This window comes from Protopterus annectens, chromosome 4.part0 (genome assembly GCF_019279795.1).
Source record: "Protopterus annectens isolate FY-2018-M chromosome 4.part0, PAN1.0, whole genome shotgun sequence".
NCBI lineage: Eukaryota > Metazoa > Chordata > Ceratodontiformes > Protopteridae > Protopterus > Protopterus annectens.
Genome location: NC_056733.1, coordinates 1,431,553,648 through 1,431,573,338, shown reverse-complemented (window position 1 = coordinate 1,431,573,338; position 19,691 = coordinate 1,431,553,648). Strand labels below are relative to the sequence as shown.

Sequence of the window (19,691 nt, the reverse complement as noted above, 5' to 3'; positions counted from 1 at the left end):
AATATTTCCTAATAACTTTACCGAATTTTAAATTTTACACCAAAGTTGCAAAATGCCGTTATGGGACTTCAGTTCAGTAAAAGCAGCACTGCTCTTTACACTTCAAGTGAATTTGGATAGAAAACAACATTGTACACAGTGATCGCAAAATTACCTGCAAGATGAAATTATACAGTGACACTTCAAGTTTGACAGAGACTTATAAATTAAGCATTTTGAAAGTTATGCACCAACACTGTAATAACTACTAAAGTTATGAATCTGAATTTAATTTTGCAAGCATTTACCTTTTAATAAGATGTATTGATCGTTTTCTGAAGCATCATTATTTCACAATTTAATTTCATTTCCACTTATAATCCTCATGTTAAAGCTGAAAGTGATTTTGCAAAAAAATAGTTACAACGTGTTGCTTGATTTTTTCAGTTTTACTGTTTGCATAGCTTTTCTCTATAATGACACTCACATAATGATGTCATGGTAGGTACAGGGCACTGATTTACATGTATTTACAAAGCATTGTGGGTTAGTAAAAGCAACTTACTTGTGGTCTGGCACCACATCATCCCATATGTTACTCGTCAATATAAGGTGGTACACCTGCAAGATCTAGTTGACAACTTGTCTTTCTAGTAAGTGAAAAACTCCTGCTGATGTATTTATCATGGAAATACAGTAACCTGTTCATTAATTTAGGTAGAGATATAGTAACTTATTCATTAATTTAGATAGTGAGGCATTGTGAAGTCAGTCTTTCATAGGTAGTTGCTAAGCCCCCAGTCCAGAGGACCATAGCCCAAATTCCCACTTCCCCTGAAGCTCTGTGTGGTTAAGTGACTTGCTTAAGGCTACATAGTATGCAAATGACAGCTGCGGGAATCAAACTCTGCACCACAGGAACTACAGCTCAAGCCTCAAACCCTTAGCCCTTTGCACCAGCTGCCATGAGATATTATGGCAGGAGTTTTCAGATCTGAGAAAAATTTCAGTTCTCTGTAATCTTCAACAAACTAAAACGCAAAATATGTTTTGCAGCATAAACTGTATAATTTGTAACAGTTTATGGTATAATTTGTAACGGTTTACGGTATAATTTGTAACAGTTTATGGTATAATTTGTAATGGTTTATGGTATAATTTGTAACAGTTTATGGTATAATTTGTAATGATTTATAGTATAATTTGTAACGATTTATGGTATAATTTGTAATGGTTTATGGTATAATTTATAACAGTTTATGTATAATTTGTAATGGTTTATGGTATAATTTGTAACGGTTTATGGTACAGGGGTTATACTCAACTCATTTTGTGTCCCTTAACTTATATGTATTATTCAGGTTACTTTGTCCAGAATGTAGAATTTTATACTTTTTTTGTGGTGAACCTCAGTTGCCACACCTGTGCCCAATTGTAGAACATCTCAATGTCCCCTTTCAGGCTGTTTCCTGCCATATAGGACCGTGGCCCACATTTTTTATTACATCTGCATTTCCTGAGTGTGTCATCCTTTGGATGAGATATTAAACTGAGGTCTCACTTGCTTGAGTAGGTGGCAGTTCAGGTGGAGGTAAAAGATCCCGCAGCACCTATTGAAAACAGTTGGAAAGTCCCATAATGCTTTGTCCAAATTTTTCCCTAATGTAGTGCAAATACCACCTTAGGTCTACCCTGAAAAGGGGGCACTCACCCCAGTGGGACTTACCTTGTCAAAAAAGGATTAATAAATACTGTTCATTACCAATGTAAGTCAACGTTCACAAAATGGTTGGTGGTAAAGGCAGCACTGCCCTTTACAAATTGATGCACAGCAGCTTGTGAGGAGGGCGGTCACACTTGTTTTCCTATAAAGTGAGAGAGGACTGCTGACAGATGTGACTGCAGCAGGATAAATCACACTTCAACCAGGCTAGCTGCATAATGTTTTGGTGACTCTTAAGGAAATGCATTTTGTAGGTTGTCAAATGAATACTGCAGAACACAGCATGAGTACTATATAGATATTAAACCTAAAACTATAAAGAAAACAGCAAAGACAAGGATCTGTTGTTTGAACTTTATATCTACTACACTTTTAAATTAAATAGCAACTCACACGCTTGCTTACACTGAAAAAAACAAAGATTCCTTGTAAGGCAGCTTCATAGAAGCAGACATGCAAGCAGTTGTGTTTCCCATAAATATGAGAGCACCAAGCAGTTAGTATATGCTAGGGGAAAATAAGTGAAAAGGTCACATTGGAAAAACCTCATAAATCATAATTGCAGGTCTAGACCAACTGCTACCATTTATGTTGCATATGAATTTTCTCCACAAGAGGGCCACAAAGCATTACTCATCAGCCAGCAGACAGGATTTCCCGTAGTCTAGAGCTCTTTGACTTTTCTTGTGGCATTTAATTTCTCTTGTTCACCAAGTCACAACAATCCACTTACACGTAGTCTGTGAGCATCTGTAGGTCATCTGCACAGATTGTAGTAGCAACTGCCATTGCCAATTTTTGTGGTGATCAAAAAAAAAAAAAGAATGTTTCAGGAATCACATGTTTAAATATGGCTTTGTTTGGTTTTATATTTCCAGTTTATAGTGATTTGCCTATGTATGGCTAATAATACCTCTTTCTAATAATAAAAAAAAAAAAAAACTTATTTTGCAGTATTTAAATGAGAAATAATTTTTCTAGTATGGCATTACGTTTTCAAGAGGAAGTATGGAGCTAAGGGAAACAGACTTGGGCCTCATTCCAAAAGACTTGCTGTCAGTGTAAGCAACTTTTCCTGTGTTTACTTCAGAGTAGGTCACTTACACTGACAGCAAGGGTTCATATTACATTATCGAAAGAATGTAATCGAACGCTCAGAACTTCAAAACGGCCGCATATTGAAAGTTTTATTGTGGGGGGGCTGCACCCCCCACACCCCCCACTAAATATATATTCCAACTCCGAGATCGCACTATAGTGAGAAAAGGGCAAATATCCCAATCTTCACTGTACTGCAATCCCACAATGCGGTCTTCGAAATGCGGCCATTTTGAAGTTCTGAGCGTTCGATTACGTTATCTTTCAATAATGTAATAGGAACCCTGACAGCAAGTCTTTTGGAATCTGGCTCTGGTGTTAGCAAACTTTATAGATAGGCATTACACTGAAGTAAGTCACTTACACCTACAACATGTCTTTTGGAATTGGGGCAGGCTTACTCCATTGTTAAGTACTTACACTGACTGCATGTCTTTTGGAATTGAGTCCATTGTTTTTCAAAAAATTAAGCTGTCAAGAACTAATTGTAACTTTTTTGTTTCTGTCATTTTCCATTTGCTCACTAAGTTGTTTGTGTATGATGCACGGTGTGGCCCACTTTTTGCAGTTAAGGTACAGCTCTTTTGCACTCATTACATAATCAGCAGGGCAGCTTGTATGATGCCGTGTGTAACACATTCATTACATCATCTGCAGGGCAGCCTGTATGATGCCGTGCATAACACAGAGTGTGATTAATAAATGAGAGCTTTTGATTTAGCAGTGATGATATTGTTTAATGTTCCAAGTGACAGTGGAATGTTGGAAACTCATGTAAAAGTACAAATGAGGGGATATCGACATTCATTTTCCAAAGAAGAGAAAACTTTTATGTTAATTTCTGCTATGGGGTCTAAGGAATTATGTCACAAAAATCACAGAATTCAAACTAGGAATATTTGAAAGGTATATACAAACAGACAAAGTTGTACCATATAGATCTGTAGAAGGTGAAACTGTCATTGTAACCTATAGATGTAGGAGTTTCACAATTTACTTGTTTTATTCTAGAAGCTTCACCTTGTATTTCAATTTGCTTATTCATTTTATTTAATTTTCATTTGTTGAGAAGTAGAATACAAGATGCCATTTTCATGATCAGCCCAGGGAGAACAGAGAACATTTCTTCATGCAGAGAGTACATAACTGAGAAAATAACATGCTAAAAAATTACATGGAGAAATGTGCTACAGTGAAGGGAGTAGCAAGCACAAAGAGCAAATGACCAGGCTGATTTTAGGAATAAATGGGCATCCAGGTGAGCAGCATGCATGCTGTTACTGTAAAATTCAGCGGAGCTTGCTGTTCGTGTTGTGTACATGTAAAGGCAGAAGTGGGATGCAGAAAGGGAAGACAGGAAATAGTGGAGGAAAAGGAGGAGAGAGAGGTGTTCCACTAGTAACCTGTGCAACAATTCTGGGTGGCCGGATGGAGGATCCCAAAGTTCCACCTACTAAATATTGAAAATCTATTTAGTGGGGTACATTTTTGTCTCCTACCATTATTGGGTGATATGGCTGAGCTTTCATCTTTTTTTGGCTATAAACTTAGCTTGGACCAATAAAGTAACGAATCTTTGAAAACAGTTAGGGGAGAAGAAGGACTGGTAGATAGAGTATAGTGAATTAGGAATTAGTAATAAATCTTGTAAACATGAAAGGAAAACATTAGCTCTTTTTTGGGACTTGGACTCAACACCTCCAGTAATAAGTATGTAAGACAGGCAGAAGAAGGGACTGCAGAGTTATAGAACTGCTTCCTTTATGGTAGCATTTTAAAAAAGGTAGTTTATACAAAAGTTTGTTTTTTTTAGTTGAACTCAGTGTGAAATGAGAAAATTGGATGTTGTTTGATGGAGAAGTGTCCCAAATATAGGGAGCCATTATTGAAAAACTGTGGCACTAAGCACACAATTAGTCATGAGGGACTTGAGAAACCAGGTTGATAGCAAACTGGCTTTTGACCACCATATTGCCTCCATTGTACGGAAAGCTTTCTACATGGCTCACCTCATTAATAAGGGTATCTCATCCAGGGACAAGGCAGTCATAACATCCCTGTATTCTTTCATTACAAGACCCATTATTGAGTACAATGCCCCTTTCAGCATGTACTTCACAAACCACATGCAACAGCTGGAGAGACCACATCCTCACCCAGAGAATCCAGGGCCTCAAACATCTACCCTACACAGATAGACTGAAAGCCCTGTCCCTCTACTCAGTCTCCTACAAACTCCTCAGAAGTGACCTCTGTCTGGCATACAAAGCAATCTCAGACCCCACCCTGATCGGACTGCTGCATATCCGCAAGTCAATCTCCACTCGAGTAACCCGCACGCGAGATCTCAACCTGGTCTATGACATCAATAGGACTTGTTGGTGGGACAGATTTGTGTCCCAGAGACTGCCCCTTTTGTGGAATAGACTCCCTCTCCACATAAAGCAGAGTACCTCATTAAACCTTTTAAGTGCAACCTGGATAACTGAATGGGGAACAGAAAATACACCCCTGGGATTCCACCTGTGTCCCTGTCTGACAGTGGCATAGGGTGCTGACTTGTTGGAACATGGGCTAAATTCTTGGCTAGGCTTGTAAGGGCCTCAGGCCCAATAGCCTAGTAATTTCCTATGATCCTATGATCCTATGGCATGTGCTGTGCAGTTTGTATTTTGGGGAGTAGAAGGCTAATTGTGGTGTGTGAAAGAGATCTGAGATTGTACGTAGTTGATCTTTTGGTGAGCTGGCTGGAGAAGAAGAGGAAGGTGTATGATTTTAGTTATTTATATATGCGTGAAGCCAAAAGCAGGGCACCCCATAGTTTTAATGGCAGCCATTTTGGTTTACAGAGTACATTACAGGGGTGTTCCCTTTTGGGTAAGTAGGAGATAAAGCTGAAAATGCTACTTGCAGTTGTTTGTACCATAGTGAGGTTATTATTTGAGACACTGATTATGAATGGATGCCCATAACCCCTCCTGTGCCAATTCCATCTTTGCTCTGAGGAGTGAAGAAATATGAGATTTTACTTGCTCAAAATAGAAGAGAGTTGTCTTTTGCATTGGTTTTAGTGATGTGAAACTGGAATTTCATGTTTTGGTCAAGCAATACCCCCAAGGTATTTAAAGTGTGGGGTGATGTTTCGGAATCCATTATTGTTATACTGTATAGTCCAATGCTTTAGAACAGCTACAAGATTTGCTTTTGTTTGCAATGTCATAGCTTTAGTTTTTTTATGATTTAGGATCAGTCTGTTGGTGGAGAACCAGTAGGACAGGTGGGTGAGATCCCCTTTTTTTTTATAGTAGCAGAAGAGGTAGCCCTGTACATGACTGTGCTATTGGCATCCAGAACCACTGTGGTTTGTGGTACTGCTCTGGGTAAATTATTGATAAAACAGGGAGAAGGGTAATGAAGATGGGTCTGATCCCAGATGAGCACACTTGTTTGTGAAGATGAGGAACAGTTATCTGGGATGACTTGGACTTGGAATTGTCGGTTTCTTAGGAAGAATTTAAACAAAGGGAGAATGTGAGTGTTGACTGAGCAGCTTAGATATGCAAGTTTACCAGAATTTATGTCCATGCCTTTGTCCATGTTTGGGAATATGTCATCTGTGAGAGTTGAAAGGGCTGTCATTGTGCCAGGATGAGACCAGAAACCATATTGCTCTGGGCCAGTGTGCTGTATTTCTAGATGTAGACTCTGAAAGTCGGGCGAATATTATTTTTCCAACTATTTTGCCCAAGAATGGCAGAATAGTTGTGTGCAGTCTTTGGTGTTGTCTGATTTTGGGAGTTTGGGAATGGCTTTTACTGTGGCCTGCATCCATATAGAGTGCACGGTTCATAGGGTCATACTAGACAATCAGTCTGCAGACCATAACTTGCCTAACTTAAGAACCAGCCAGTAACCAAAAATAAGAATCAAACCCAGTACCTTTTGTTTGTGAAGTAAACACCTAAACCATTATGCCAACCCTGTATGGAGTAGTGTGTCGCTTACAAAGGTGATGTAGCAGTGATCTTTTTATGATGATAGAATACTGTCAGCCCATGTGGGTTCCTCTGGGCGGGGTTGGTTAATATAAGTTTCAATGTCGCTATTTTGATTTTTTGAGGATGATAAGTGCAGATATTGGCTTGGTATTGGGGCAGATCTATGAACTCTTCCAGTAACCAAGGAGGGGGGAGTCTGCCAGAAGGAGAGGGAATGGTGTGTGCTTGGGGAGTAATTTTCAATATAAGTCATCTGATGATCTGGCTGACAAGATTACAGAACTGTTTGGACTCCACAAATACTACGAGCTGACCTACCTTGTATGAAGGAATATATTGCTTATGCAGTAGCACATTGCCATTGCATTGAGGTGTTTTTTATATCAACAATAAATATATTTTTATGTGTAAGTACTTGCTAACTAAGAGTAGATGTATATTGAAACGAATCAATTAACAATATTTGTTTGCAGGCAGGCATAGTGAAAAACAGCACCGAAAAGAAGTAGCTAAACTTGGGCAACATGAATTTCCCCATATTTTTCATAATTACTTATTTAATTCTGGGTAGTGTTTGCATGTGGGTGTAAAGGTAGGGCAACAGAGGTTTAAACCATGCATGGTCTAATACAAGCCAGAATGCAATATGGACATATATTTGTTTAGTTGCAATGCTTAAACTATGCTGTAGCAGTCTGAAATGTACTTACTTACCTACCGTTACTGTACAGTAGATAGTAATTGTGTAATGCTGTATATCTTACTAATATACTGGGGAGAGTGTGTGTGTGTGTGCATGTGTGTGTGTGTGTGTGTGTGTGTGTGTGTGTGTGTGTGTGTGTGTGTCTGTCTGTTGGTCTGTCTGTGGACACAAGTAAAGCAAAATGAGCCATGTCTTTCTGAACATTTTCAAAAGAGGAAGCTACCTGCTTCTTGAAACATTTTTGGTGAGAAGCACAAAAAGGTCAAGAAGTGGACTTAGCAGGTAAAAGTACACTTTCTTTTGCAGTGGAACTGTATGCTTGTTTGTGTATAATTGCTTGGTTCATAACCCAAGCTTACATAAAAAGTGCTTACTTTTTAGGGATGCATCAAAAATTATGGTTGAGCCAATACTTGAAAACTTTTGCTAAGTGTAATTGTCTAAAATGTCTCCGTAGTAAAATTACACGTCGCCAAGTGTATTTATTACATTCTGGTAGATTCTGAGTGACTTATTTTTGAAACTCACCTTTGATAAATTAATCAACTTTGTCCCTAAATTCTTCTTTAGATTTACTTGCAACTGTATTGACATTTGACATTTATGTTTGCCTGAGAATTCTGCACTTTATATGGTGTGGCAGTAGATACTAGTATAAGGAATGTCCCTATGTTTATTTCACTTGTTTCTCTTTCCATTGGTACTGTCCCTAACAACACTTTGGAAATTAAAAGATAATACAAAGTCAGATAGTATAGTCAACAGATTTTACCCATTCACCAATAAACAGATGTTTGTTTTCATGCTTTTATCAGTTATTTAGATGTTTTGATTTGAAAAAAAAAAGTAATATAATCTTAGCAAAGCATTTACAGATATGTGCTATAATGAACGTTTGGAAGTAGGCGTGCAAGGTCCTGTTTAGTCAAGAAATTCAATAACAGTTAAATTCACTGTTAATTAGTGGATGTCTGTTTTTCCTCAAAAAGACACTGTGAGATGGTGGAGAAATAAATGGATGTTAGAGATTGAGTTACCTTGTATCTGCCAGTGTAGGACCCGACAGGCTGTAACCATGTAGATTGGGTCTTTTATTTATGCTTCTAATCCTGGATCATTATCTGTCTTCATGGCATCAAGGCAGAGATGCTGATGTGATGATTGAGTTTTTGGGCCAGTACTGCAGCTGCTCATATCACACTACTGGCCTTAAATCCACTTGTCTTTACCCCTGAATAACTACTTACTAGAGAATGTGACACAACCTGGCTCTTTTCCAGTGATTCTTGTATGTGGTGAACTGTAGATTTCAGAATGCCTGAGTTGTGCAATGGTCAGAGCCCCTTTCGCTGCATCACTAATGATGTGTCATTACTCCATGATTCTAGATCTCCCGTGGGTACAGAGGAGTACAGTGCTGTCCCCTGACAAGGTCTGGGCTAGACCAAAGTGCTCATCACTAAGGGCACTGGGACCATTAGCTGCCTGATTTAGGGCACTTAGCAGGCAATCCTTTTTAACTGTGGTGGGTGAATATTATAACAGATTTATGTGCTGAAAATAAATCAGAAAATCATAAGCCTTTTGTGATAAAGGCTCCTGGCTTTGTCCTTGCTCCTCATTTGGGACATAACTTATCCTGACAGCCTTTATCACCTTTCTTATATGTCCCTTTAAAGCACTAAATAACTTTACCTGCTTATCCCCTTCTAATACCTCACTTCATTGTACTTCTTAAACTACTATACCTACTTCTAATTAGCACAACCTAATTACTATTCCATCGCTACGTCTCTGTTAAGACTCAGACTTGCTTATCTCCTCTAATACGCACTCTGTTGTATTTCTTACATTACTGCTATCTGTCTTTTACACCACTCTACTATCTGTAAAGTCTCAGTACAAGGTTTGTAAATTTAATGATAGTGAATATCAATATAAATTTTATAATACTGACTATTATGCTACATATTCACTGAAACTGCATTATAAAATGTGTTATTGTAAATATCAGTTGTATTAAATACAATGCCTTATAGCTTTCCTCACCCACTCTCTGCTGAAAAAGGGCACCTGTGCTCAGCTGGACCTTCCCGGTAAACAAATGCCAATAAATAAATAAATACATAATAAATTAAGCTAGTTTACTCAAAAAAATAAATAAAAAATAGAAAATAAAAAAATAATATAAATGAAGCATTGAATAGGAGTGAGGCAAAAGTCCACTGCACCTTTGACTTTCAAGTATGAAATTATAGCTTTCTTTATTATATACAAATTCCAAGATTGCAGTTTGTCAGACAGTTAGAGTTTGGAGATCTCATACTTAGTATATATATTTATATAAATATTTATTTATATGTGTATATATTGTCTTTTACCAGGAAAGTCCAGCTGGACACAACTCCCATTTTTAGTGGAAGCCTGGTGAAAAAAGCTGCACATAAAATATGTATTTACATGTTAGAGTTTATTATAAAATACGTATTTACATGTTAGAGTTTATTATAAAATACGTATTTATGACGAACAATACAAAGTAAACATTTTAAGCATAACTTTGCAGCTAGTAATGAGACTAATAGTAAAGATATTTATGATATACATTAGAAGTTATATTATGTTACATAAGTCAAAGCCGTGTTAACTTGTAACAGCTGGATTATGTTACATAAGTCAAAGCCATGTTAACTTGTAACATCTGGATTATGTTACATAAGTCAAAGCCATGTTAACTTGTAACATCTGGATTATGTTACATAAATCAAAGCCATGTTAACTTGTAACAGCTGTATTATTTTACATAAGTCAAAGCCGTGTTAACTTGTAACATCTGGATTATGTTACATAAGTCAAAGCCATGTTAACTTGTAACATCTGGATTATGTTACATAAGTCAAAGCCGTGTTAACTTGTAACAGCTGGATTATGTTACATAAATCAAAGCCGTGTTAACTTGTAACAGCTGGATTATGTTACATAAGTCAAAGCCATGTTAACTTGTAACAGCTGGATTATGTTACATAAATCAAAGCCGTGTTAACTTGTAACACCTGGATTATGTTACATAAGTCAAAGCCATGTTAACTTGTAACAGCTGGATTATGTTACACAAGTCAAAGCCGTGTTAACTTGTAACATCTGGAGATACAAGACTGATGATAATGCACATATAGGGGTCAGTATATGAATATCAACATTAATGAGGTACGGTATCACCAAAGCAGGAACAGAAAATAGAAGAGGAAAGATATAAGCAGAAATAATAACAAAAATAGAAGTAGAAAAGTTCTGCTAGCAGAGGGGTTGAGCTAACCACAGACAGGCAAGATGATGAGGTGGGTGAGGAGGGGTATTACTAAGAGAGGATTAAGGATGGATGTTAGTTGGAGGAGCAGTAGTTGGGGTAAAAGAGAGACAGGGTAAGTAAGGTGAAAGCATGTTTTCATTTTAATGTTGGAAATTCAAATTTACACTTTCTTATTCACACTTTTTAGTGCCACAAATGTGATGCTCTGCTTTTAATATTGTATTTTTCTCTGCTGTCTTCCTTCAGCCCTCTTGTTATCAATCAGCTCATTCATGCCTTCACTGTGGCAAGAGCCCATCTGGGAAGGCAATCATCCAGGCAGTCATCAGGGCTTTTATTTTAGGGCTATTGCCTTGGGCTGTGTGGGGAGAGTCTGCCCCAAGTAAGAATCTTTTTGATATTTTTCTGTTTATGTAACTGTACCACTCTGATCATGACTTACTGAAAAACAATTTGCTTGGTGAATAATGTTGTATTAAAGCCAGATCTGATTTGTACTACTCTGATCTCAGTAGTTCAGGCAGAACAATTATTTTGGATGAGGATACTACCTGGAGATTCTGTAAACCCAGAGATACTGATTACCTAATGAGAGACACAGTTGCAGCCTGTGTCTACGGGGAATATAGCTGGCAAAGCAGAGGCACTACAAGATCTAGAAATGAATAAAAGCTCCAATCCTGACAAAGGGTATGATGGGTCCAAACTGTTTTAATACCTACGTACCTTAAAACAATGTCAGAAAACTGCTGACACTTCTGCTTACTTCTCTCAGACTGGAAAATGTGTTTTTGCCTTGGTATTGTACATCTGTCCAAATACAAACATTTCTGTCTTCAACATATTGTGCTTATAGTAACACAATTTATTTATTTGTTTATTTATAGTTGTTGACGAGGGTAGTCCAACTGCAGTTGATACTTCCTTTTCAGAAAAGCTTCAGGGTACGATAAGATACAAAATAAAATACAAGATATATTATATAACAAAACAACATAGATTCTTACTCCAAAATGATATTAACAATGCAGTCTTCTAAAAAAAAACAGAAAAATAACAAAGTAAAAAATGTGAAAAAAACATCAGTGACCTACTGCTAGCTCTCATCACCTCTTTGTACATTTAAGCCATATGACCCATTGCAGGCGTATATGCATATTGAGCGCAGTGGTCAAATGTTTTCCAAAAAGTTGTGAGCATCTGACTCACACAACATCTATCACAGCACAATCTCATATCTTCAAATGAGCATGCATTTGGGGCTGGCCATTGCCGTACAGCACTCAGTGATTGTCTAAATGACTATATATCCATTATAGTGGACAAAGGAAATTGTATTCCAAATTGTTATCCAGACCTGCTGGAATCATCATCACTTACTACCATTAAGGTAATGAAAGCAGACAGAATGGAGACTTTCCAATTGGTTATCAAAGGTATTTATCCAACTGTAGTGAGTCAGTAATGTGCCAGAAAAAACAGCTTGTCCCTTACCAGGTAAAGACAATAGCTTCTGAAGTTTCAACTCTGGGACTGTCTTTATTCTGGCAGCATAATGTATACAGATACCAAAAACATTTTTGTTGTATAACACACAGGTGATTCCAGCCTTGTACAAAATGCAAATGATCCCACGTGTTTAAGCAAACTTTTCAGTCAGATTTCATTTCCTTTTATGTGTGGTTAAATAACAACAGACTACTTCTCAATGATCATAAAACAAAAAGGTATGCTGTTTGGTAAAAATCTCCACATGTTTTAGTAAATTCTCTTTTACACTCCTGTAAGTGAAGCAGAGCTCTGGAAATTATGCAGAATAAAGTATTTGGCTACTGCAATTGAGGTACGTTTTTCCTTCCAAGGCCGTGTAGGTGATGTAGTAAAACAGATAATCCAAAAATGTGGGTGGAGTGTAACAGAGAAAGCACAAAATTATATTTCTGAAATTAAAATAACCATTACACAATCGATTGTAATTCAAAACTGACTCTATAGTCCCACTGTGTAAATAAATGTATCTCAGAATGTTTTCCACAATGTGGTGACAGTCTGATCTCTGAACAGCATATACTCTGTAGCAGAGATGTAACCTGTTACATGTGTAGCACTGAATTAAATAAAGCAGGGATGATGAACCCATCTAATAAACTAACATAATTTCACCTCTTTTGCTGCAAACTCCTTTATAGTTAGCTATGTTCATCTGCTAAGGAGGAAGCAATTAGAGTCATCAATTGTTTTCCTGCTTAGCATTCGAAAAACATGCAGTAAAACTGGAGCGAAAACATGGAGTCATACGTTACTCATCATGGCACTGCCTGTAGAATCTCATGATATACTAAATATTTCAAGCTTTTCTCAGTAAGGCACTCATTGATGGAGAAGATACCTAAGTTATGACACTACTTACATTTCTATCGGCCCAGTTTCTCAAGTTACCTGTTGACGATATATGTAATTTGCTGTTCATTCGGTGTTATACGACATCCACCTCTTAGCTCATAAATGAGCTCTCAGTTGTCTTGCAACTTGAATTGAAATGATACAATGTTTCAGTGGTATTCCTACAAATGAGTGCCCTCATATAGTTGATGCAAAAAAAACTTAATTCAAGTGATTTCCTACAGCACCCATCATACTGGGATAATTTTATTGTTTGCTATAACTACAGGTGATTGTAGGACTCATAACTGTGCATATCAGTCTGTCCTTTTATTTAATTAAAAGGGAATTACATTCATTTGTATCACCACTGATGACTGTTCATTCCATTTAAAGTATATGCATGGGACACTATTGTCATGCATCTAAGGTTTGATAGTAACACAGGATTAAGGTTCTACTCCACGTGGAGCATTTCTTGACAGGCACCTAATGTAAACTAATATTTTTTTGAACTGATCAGGTTGTATTAATTTTTTTTCACAAAAATTTCAGTGCTGACTATGCCTTCATGTGCATGCTTAATTTCTGCACACAAAAATGTGGGTTATTTTCTTGAATCCCACCAATGAAAGTTCTTGAAAACCTGAATTAGCCATGAGGCTAATAAATAACTCATGTTATATATCCTCAAATGCTAATTAATTGCAAAGCAATTTATACCTATGAACTGCATCACAGCACATGATATGAATCACATTCCAGTACAACACTTTCAGCTCATAGATAGTGAGAGGGTGTAGAGTGATTTCAGGATTCGATGTTACTGGCTATCTAACTATGTACTTATGTTAGTGTACTTGGGAACACTATTATACATTTGTAATTATGGAAGAAAACTTGCAATTCACACTTGCATGAACAAAAATAACTGAAAAAAGCAGATGGATATGTACAAAAATTATCTTCAGTATCATAGTATAATAGCATTAACACTTGGTTAGGGTATGGGGTGTGCTGTGTTATACTCACTCCTGCTGTGATTGGTCACTTGTGCTTTATCCTGTGGAATAAACTGCAGCGCTCTTGAATATAATTTTAACCCACACCCTAGTAATGTATACTGCGGTGGTGGTGCTGCGGTAGTGTTGTCACTTCACAGTAAGATGTTGTCCTGTTCGATTCTCAGCTAGAGCATCTTCTGTGTGGATACATGCATGAATGGGCATACCTTTGTTGAAGGTTGTGCATCAGGGCTGGCAACTTGGCACGTAAAAATCTACTGCCAATCATTAGCGGACCGGAGTTCTGCTGTGGCGACTCCTAACTGGGAAAAGCTGAAAGACACAACAACAACAACCCTAGTAATGTATATAAATAATATATCAGTCTCTTCTGTTAGCATAGGCCTTCACTGGTAAACTAGAAAAAATACTGTTGATACAATCAGCAGTCGTATTTTTTATTTTTTATCTTTAAAAAAATTGGACCACTTCTTTTTCGCTTACCCTCAGTTTCTTATCCAGTTGACTCTCTCAGAACTGATAAGGGGTTATCATATGGCAGCCTAAAAGAGGATTTTTATTTTCTTCAGGCAAATGACAACTTGGAAGAGAGGCACAAGTACCCTTCCCAAGAGGGCACAGCTTGAACCTATTTGTGTGTGGCTGTGAGATGTCCACTCCCTCAGCTCCCACCAACTGCTATTCAAACCTGGGTCATCTAGGTCATACTCTGACCTATCTCTCTGCATCATCCAATCAGTTTTTTACTTCATATCTCAGCAGCAGAAATTCATGCAGCTGAATAAAGACCAGTTCCGATTTTTGGCGCAGAAAGTTAGAAATATGACTGTCTTCTAGTTTTATTTGCTGTTTTATCTCACGTAATTACCTGTTGCATGAATTTAGTCTCAGAATAATTTTATGAGCATGAGGAAGAACTGAATTTGGCAAAATGATACACCCACTGTAGGAAATAGCATATTGTTTCTTTATGTTCCTCTGATAGCAACAGTATGTACTTCCATGATTTCAATGTGCTTATAGGATATAATCATTTCAGTAAAGAAAATAGTTAACAGTCTCTCTCCTTCTGTGTGTGTGTTGTTGAGCTACAACAGCTACAACAGTAGGGTGAAAACATATTTATCCAGCCCCTCTGCTCTAACCAAACAGCCCTCTGTACTGCTTGTACACACCTCATCTCACAAATTCTCCTGCAAACACTAAGGAAAAGCTATAGAAAAGTATCAGCTTGTGTTTCAGGCGTTAGTTTCCTTCATCAGTTAAGGAGTTTACCCTCACATGAGCTAAAAAGGAAACCAAGAGCTAATCTGTTTGAATTGTTACAGAATTTAGGATTGACTATAATCAGATGTTATTGTTTGTGCATTCTGCTTCCTACGTTGCTGATATTCAGCATTAATAAACTCTGTAACAAAAGCCTGAAGAGATTAAATATGAATGTTGGAAGAGAGAATGAGTGTGGAATATACTAAATTATAGACACTACATGAACTCAAGATACCAGATTAGCTGCCAAGCTGAAGGTGCATGCTACCACTGACTACACCATTAAGGTTGACCTTAAAACAAAAACTAACAATTTGTTTATAAAAGTGAGCACTTAGCAGGAGTAATACATTGCAGTGTAATTACTTCACGGCAGGGTAAAACGCTCAGCTTTGCACTGCAGCAATATCCACACTCTTGTGCTCTATGTTTTATCTCATGAAAATTAATAAGGTAGGAGAGAAATATTTTCATATAACAAAGGGATGTGTAATAACCCAAAAGGGGGTTCAGGCTGATGTAAGGAAGCGTTTTTTCCCTGAGCCAGGAGTTGATTCCTGGGAAAGCCTGACAAGTCTCTAAGGTAAGGGGAAGTAGCAGGATTGTTTCCAGCCATGTTAAACAGGGGATCTCACTAGCACAAGCTCCGTTTTAAGGATGGGTATGGGGCGTGGTTTAATTTACTGACATGCTCAGAAGAGCATAATATGTAAATGGTGACTGATGAGATCGTAGCAAGGAATCTTACCTAGGACTCTAATTGTTATATAGTAGTGCTGTAGTATGAAAACCCAGCATTGATGTAGACAATGACAGGCAGAATGAAGAAATAACATCATCATAATGTTGCTGTTCATGTTGTATGGAAGTGAAATGACATTTTGAATAAAGTCACCATTTCTGAAGATTTGTTATACAGAAAGGTGTTAAGAAGAAAAGAACTCGATGGAGTTTGCATAATGGTTAAGGTGTTTATCTCGCAGACACAAGGTCCTGGGTTTGATTGTCACATTTGAGGAAACTGGCTAGGCTTACGATGCCCCACAAGGGCAGTAAACTTCATATTTATCTATAAATAATGCAAAGTAAAACAAAGTAAGAAAATTGTTGTGGGCTTTGGGGTAATGGCTTTATGAGTAATGATTCAGGAGTGCATTATATACAGACTGCAGAAGACAGTTTAAGGGCGTTAGACATTTAATAAGAATATAGAGTACACTAGTGAGTGACATTGATAATGTCAGTCACCAATGTGTGATTCTGGGGTTTGTGCAGGAATGATCGTAGATTGTGCTCTCATGAGAGTTTTTGTTCTGCTCAGGACACTGTGAGCTAGGGGTTGGTAGCAGGAATGTGGGGGCAGTGCTTTTGTGTGAGAAGGGTTGGGGCCTTATCTCCCTGCAAAAAGATGTTTATAATATTGACTGTGGATCACAGTCCAGTGATTTTGAAAGATAGGACAGTGGGCCAGATAAAAGGAAAAGTGAGGAAAGTTTTATTGCAGCACATAGTTGCTTGAAACAAGTTCACAGAATAACTGGGTATGAGTTGTACTGTATAGGACAGTAATGGCGAACCTATGACATGCATGTAAAAGGTGACGCATCATGAAGTTTTGGGTCACAGACCAGCTTTCACCAACACCCAAGTTACCAAAGTAACTGAATGAACAAAAACACAAGAAATATGTGACCCTGCATTTATTTATCAAACTCGGCAACAAAAAAGTAATTCATTGATGTTAATCAAATCAAATGCAATGTGTTTCATATTTTTTTCAGTTCAATTCAAAATTACTGTTAAAAGTAGGGTAATTTTTTGGTGCACTATTTTAAACCCAATTATAAGTGCACATATTGTTTTCTCTATTGTAAGTCACTGATTTTTCTTTTACATAGAAGCACAGATGATTGGACTTTTGTTTTTTTAAATAAATGAATATGTAAAGAATTGTTTCTCTTTTGTTGGGGGGGGGGTGACATGCCAGCAGAGTCAAGATAGGCATTTTCCGACTTTTTGACAGGCTGAGCCCAAAAGGTTCACCACCACTGGTATAGGATATTCACTGTAGAATCATAAACACTAGAAAACAGAAGGGAAAAATAAATATTATGGTTCATTTGTGTGTTTTGACAGTGTGCAGAGACCACTGAGGGGTGTTTATAGGTTCATATGTTCATAGGTGTTTACTAGGCTAACAAGCACAAGGGCCTTTTTAAGCCTAGCCATGCATCCCAAATTTCTGACAAGTCCTGGTACCCTTGATAATTGTAAGCAGGGGCTTAGGAGATGAAACATTTAAAAGCAAGGGCCTAGGAGATGAACCATTTATAGGCTGCCTGTGCCCATTAGAGGCATAGGTGCCAAACCAGGGATGAATTTCCTATTCCCCATCCAATTTTCTAAGTTATACCTGAATTGGGTTAGGGAGCTTGTTCCAGAGAAATGGTAGTCTCTGAGATATATACCTGTCTCTCCAGCAGGTTCTATTTATATCACAGGCAAGGTTTAAGTCTTTAGAATGGGTAAGTCTAGTGTTGTTTGTTTTGTGGATATGCAGAAGGTCCATCAGGGTGAGGTCTTACTATGCTTTGTATGCCAGGCACAGATATCCCCTCAGTGCCTGTAGGAGATAGAATATAGGATAGGGCCTTGATGCAGTCTGCATAGGACATGTTACTTATGTCCTGTATTCTTTCAGTGAGGAACCACTTTGGACATTCCAACTGTTGGATACGTCTGGCTAACTACATACCAAAGGGGGCATTGCACTCAATGATAGGTCTGATGAATGCAGAATATAGTTGAACAATGACTTTCTTGGACTTGCCATACCTTTGTTTGTAAGTTGCACAACATAGAATGATTTACTGACTACTGTAGACGCATGATGGTCAAAGACTAGATTACTGTTTATGTGTATCCCGACGTCCCTGACTACTGGGTCAACCCTTAAAGGTATGTTGTCAATATGATAGCAACCAGGGATGGATGACCTCCCAATGGATACCATTATGCATTTTTTTGGCATTTAGTTTTAGTCCATGGCTCTGACACCAGTTGTTTATTTGTGTTAGTCTTGGATTCAGCGACAGCTCCTAATTTGCAACCATCTGCAAATTTAGTAAGCCAGAGACCACTGACACTGGTCTTGAATTCAGAAAAGTAAATGCCAAAGGATGTTGACTGAGAATGTAACTTTTGTCTCACCTTTAGATTCTATAGTAAAAAGGCCAAGGGAAAATTGTATTGCTTGGTGGGATGACCAACTGATAGGGTAGCTCATTATGGGCCTAGTGCAAACTGAGTGGCCGGCTTTAACCTTAAACAATAGACACACATAACCAAATAAAGACCTCACAAATAATCACTTAATTATTTTATTATGTGCAGTAAGGCACCTTGTGGCTGAGTGCAGGCTTTCTGCAACTGGTGTACCTCTGCCTTCAAATTAGTTTGATGGATTGAGGCCATTTTCTGAATATGACCTTATAGAGAGTGCTGCATACAACTGGTAGGTCAGTGAAATATTAAACACTTTTAATCCTGTCAATGCAGATGTGATGGTCACTGTGGTTTAACAAGGCACCTATAGCAACATAAGATGTGTACTTTGTATGCTTTTGGTTTTGAATACAGGTTAGGCCTCTGGGTAACTCTGCATAAACAGCATGAATTACAAACTGAAGTTGTGCTGTCTGCCCATCAGTTTTCTTAGTTGTAATCAGCCATTTCTTCTTGTGCTTATTTATATGTACCTCTTGTTACTACACAAACTCTTCTTCAGTTTCAGCCCTTATTTGTTTGTTCTGTAGCTATGCATTTCTGTTGCACATGGATATAAAGTTAAAAAATGTTTACCTAACTCAGTATTAATGCAGTTAATTTTTGAATATATATATGTTTTGGGCTTTTTTTACCAGGTCACTGAAACTGTTATAATGGCTGGTGGCTTTTTTTCATAGACTTACTAGCTGCTTAGTAAAAAAGTTGTTTCAACATCCACTGGTTCTGTACTCGTAAAAAAAAAGTCCATTGCTTTGCTTTCTGTTAACATGCAGCCTGCTTCTGTTAACTGTTTCTGTCGTTCAGACAGAACACAACAAAGGTAAATTCCCATTGGGGAACATCCCTGTTTTGCAGTTTCAGAGAGTGTTCCACTTTCTAATCACTTCATTGTCCCCTTACAGAGCAAGTTTCTTTA

At 37.7% G+C, this 19,691-nt stretch overlaps 1 protein-coding gene across 1 annotated transcript in view; it reads right to left on the bottom strand.

Annotated features, from left to right (window-relative positions):
* The window catches only part of HSPA4 (heat shock protein family A (Hsp70) member 4), a 2,799,623-nt gene that overhangs the window by 2,318,694 nt on the left and 461,238 nt on the right, over window positions 1-19,691 (bottom strand). The window contains 1 exon segment of the mRNA XM_044069267.1: window positions 19,505-19,525. Coding sequence (XP_043925202.1) covers window positions 19,505-19,525 — 21 coding nt within the window.